The sequence below is a fragment of the Melanotaenia boesemani genome, chromosome 15 (genome assembly GCF_017639745.1).
Source record: "Melanotaenia boesemani isolate fMelBoe1 chromosome 15, fMelBoe1.pri, whole genome shotgun sequence".
NCBI classification, from domain to species: domain Eukaryota; kingdom Metazoa; phylum Chordata; class Actinopteri; order Atheriniformes; family Melanotaeniidae; genus Melanotaenia; species Melanotaenia boesemani.
This window is the reverse complement of record NC_055696.1, coordinates 14,899,442-14,902,918: the sequence shown is the minus strand read 5'-3', so window position 1 is coordinate 14,902,918 and position 3,477 is coordinate 14,899,442. Positions and strand designations below refer to the sequence as shown.

The window sequence follows — 3,477 nt, the reverse complement described above, 5'->3', positions numbered from 1 at the left end:
AGGAGTACAGGCCAAGGCCGTCAGGTCAGCTTGTTGGCAAGCTGCAAGAAGAAGACAGAGATGGTAGAACCTAAAATACAGTATTTTTCGTTTAAATCATCCATCCATCAACCGTTTGACGCAGGGGATATAGAGATGCTGCGCTGTCCATGGTGCTGAAACACATAAGCATCAGCTTGACGTGCTTTGCAGTTTATAAGAGATTAGTTAAAGTTTTCTTATGATAAAAATGATGCATGAAGCTGATTTTAGCTTATACATGTTGTGGCTGAAAAATATTTCAAAGAAAAAGAAGACCAAACCAATCATTTCACACCAATTAACAACTTCTTCCTTCTAATAATATTACAAGAAATTAGATTTCGATGCTTGTGCTCGTAGGCCTCACGTTTGCAGCCTTGTAAGTTGAGCATAGGAGGTGGGACAGGAGGAGGAGGGGGGAGACTGAAAGAGGAGGAGGAGGAGGGGAGGAAGAGGGACAGAGGGGTGCCGGGAGGCACTGCCGACTGTGTAGAGCTCAGTCTGGTGAAGGAGAGCAGAGGAGCTGTGTAGCTGTCCGCTCCCCGGCTTTCATGTCAGGGGCCACGCTGCTTGCCAGGTGCTTGCGAGGAGGATGATGATGACCATGAACGGCAAACAGCACTTCTCCATGCACCCGGCCTTGCACGAGCCCAAGTATCCCGGCCTGCACTCAGGCTCGGAGGGCATGCGCAGAGTCTGTCTGCCCGCCCCACAGGTACGTTCAGGTTGGGGGGAGAATGGCTGAAGTGTACTGGGTGAGAGGAGGGGAATAATATCACACTGGAAAATGCCTGTAAAGTTGATTTGACAGGACTTTGTTCTACCCGCTATCTCTCCCCTTCGTTCATCTTTCTGTCTGTCCCCCCTCCTCCACCCTCTCCTCCCCCTCCCAACCTCCCCCTCTCTCATCCACATGTCTATTCAAGCAATGCTCTTGCTTTCATATTAATTTTTATGACCTGCGCTTTGAGGAGGGTTCTCTCCTCTCCTCGGCGCTGCTTGCCTTTGGAAAATGTTTTTTAGATCTTGAGAGCTGCCTGACAGAATTCCCCACTGACTCCAGTATGCGCACTCTTGCTTGCAGCTGCAGGGCAATATATTCGGAGGCTTTGATGAGAGCCTGCTGGCACGGGCAGAGGCTCTGGCGGCTGCTGACAGCATTGTCTCTCACGGCAAGAGTCACCCATTCAAACCAGACGTGACTTACCATACCATGAGCAGTGTCCCCTGCACTTCAACCTCCTCTTCTTCCTCTACCACCGTGCCCATCTCCCACGTTCCTTCTACCATCGCCTCTCACCACCACCACCACCACCACCACCACCTCGGACAGACCCTGGAGGCCGGGGACCTTCTGGACCACCTCTCCACCAGCCTGGCCGTGACCGGGATGGGTGCTCCGGAGCCTCCAGGGATGACCACGCCGGCGCACCACCACCAGCACAGTCACCACCATCTCCAGACCATGGGGCAGCTGCACCAGGCGATGGCCACGATGGCCCACCCTCACTCCCTATCAGTGCACGGCGGCATGGCGTGCGTCAACGACGTGGAGTCGGATCCAAGGGAGCTGGAAGCCTTCGCCGAGAGGTTCAAACAGAGGAGGATCAAACTCGGGGTGACCCAGGCGGACGTCGGGTCAGCGCTGGCTAACCTCAAGATCCCTGGAGTGGGGTCCTTGAGCCAGAGCACAATCTGCAGGTTTGAGTCCCTCACCTTGTCCCATAACAACATGATTGCGCTAAAGCCTGTTCTCCAGGCCTGGCTGGAGGAAGCCGAGGCTGCGTACCGAGAGAAAAGCAGCAAGCCGGACCTTTTCAACGGGAACGACAGGAAAAGAAAGCGCACCTCCATCGCCGCGCCGGAGAAGCGCTCTTTGGAGGCTTACTTTGCCATTCAGCCTCGACCCTCCTCGGAAAAAATTGCAGCCATCGCCGAGAAACTGGACCTGAAAAAGAATGTGGTTCGAGTATGGTTTTGCAACCAGCGGCAAAAACAGAAACGAATGAAATACTCTGCGGTGCACTGAGTTTTACACATCATGAATAAAATAGCCTACTACATTTTTGATCGAGTGATTAATAATAACCTCAGTAGCCTAACTTACAGGGATTTATCAACAGCTCTTCACGTCTAAACTTGGATCATTTCCAAAAAAAAAAAAAAAAGATAAAAAAGAGACTGACTTCCTTCAGTTTTTAATTTCGTGTCATTCATTCTATATCGCTGCACTTTTTTCGATTTTTATGTCAATATGGAAATGACAAAGTGTTATAGATCTGTGGAAAGGATTATTTTGATGTTGTTGATTATGTATCTTGCACACTAAATGAATTTCAGTAAATTCACACTAACAGTTTGTCACATTCAGGGATTTTTTTAAAATCTGTAAATTAAAGTTTACAGATTTATGCTTTATGGAGGACTTCACGTGATGTTATAGGAAGTTTTAAGGATGATTATTTATGAGATTCTAGTTTTCTTTCTGTAACACTGACTGAGATCAGATGTTCTCCACATCGTCGCAGACATCCACCATCATATGTTCAACTGTAGCTTCACTTTTTTAAAAACCTTTACAGGGATGTGAGCTCAAGGAAAACGAAATGTTAAAAAAAAATCACTTTTTTATCAATTTTTTTGCGAATGAATCTGCTCTTTTGTGAACTTTGTGGTCGTGATTTACGCACCAAAATGAGTATTTACAGCAAGTCTTTCACAAGGTAAAACACTTTGAGTCTGTTTATCTTGAATTATTTAGACATTGAAATGACACCGTCTTATACTGGGCACATCTATGTGGCTGTGGCAGCTGCTATATTTTACTATTTTGATGTGAAAATGTTTTGAAGAATTGCAGGTCAGCATTATATATTTATTATATAGCCTAGCTATATATCCTACAGTAGAATATGTCTATCACCTAATCTAAGTATTTATTTATTTTTCCCCTCACTTTTGTTTTCACTTGAAAAATGTGTGAAATTTAAACTGAATAAATTATTGGTTATTTTCTAACATTTATCTGGAGCGGCTGTATTTTTGTGCTATACTGAAATAATCTCGAGGCTGCGGTACAAAGGCCTGCATGAGGCGCATTACTAAATGAAAAAAAATTAGCGCATCCTGGTGATAACGATCTTGTAAACATGTTGTTTTATGGACTGTTTTATTTAAAGATTCCAAAACCTCTGGTGCAATGAAATATGTATTCTCGTATATAATACAAAGATAACAAAAAAAAAGAAAAAAAAAAAAAAAAAAGAAGAGAGGACCTCAATCATCACACTGATTTTCACACCGTGCAGCAACGAAAGTGTGTCTTTTACACGCTGCTAATGGCCCCCATTCCTCCTAATTAGTGCAGTTTCAATTATGGATGCTTTCGTGTTACAGGGTTATGTCGCGCATGTGGTTTTGAAATTATTAAGTAATGATGATGCAATATTAATTATA

The 3,477-nt window shown here is 45.0% G+C and overlaps 1 protein-coding gene across 1 annotated transcript; it reads left to right on the top strand.

The window, feature by feature from the left end:
- The first annotated feature begins 441 nt into the window (after positions 1-441).
- On the top strand, positions 442-2,963 carry pou4f3 (POU class 4 homeobox 3). Its single transcript, XM_042008576.1, has 2 exons — positions 442-736; positions 1,106-2,963. The coding sequence occupies exons 1-2, from the start codon at positions 614-616 to the stop codon at positions 2,048-2,050; spliced, it is 1,068 nt and encodes a 355-aa protein (XP_041864510.1). The 5' UTR covers positions 442-613; the 3' UTR covers positions 2,051-2,963.
- Positions 2,964-3,477: the final 514 nt, after the last annotated feature.

Coding starts and splice junctions, on each gene's coding strand:
- pou4f3 (XM_042008576.1), top strand. CDS start 614: ATGATGATGACCATGAACGGCAAACAGCACTTCTCCATGCACCCGGCC. Junction 737..1,105: donor TCTGTCTGCCCGCCCCACAG/GTACGTTCAGGT, acceptor TCTTGCTTGCAG/CTGCAGGGCAATATATTCGG.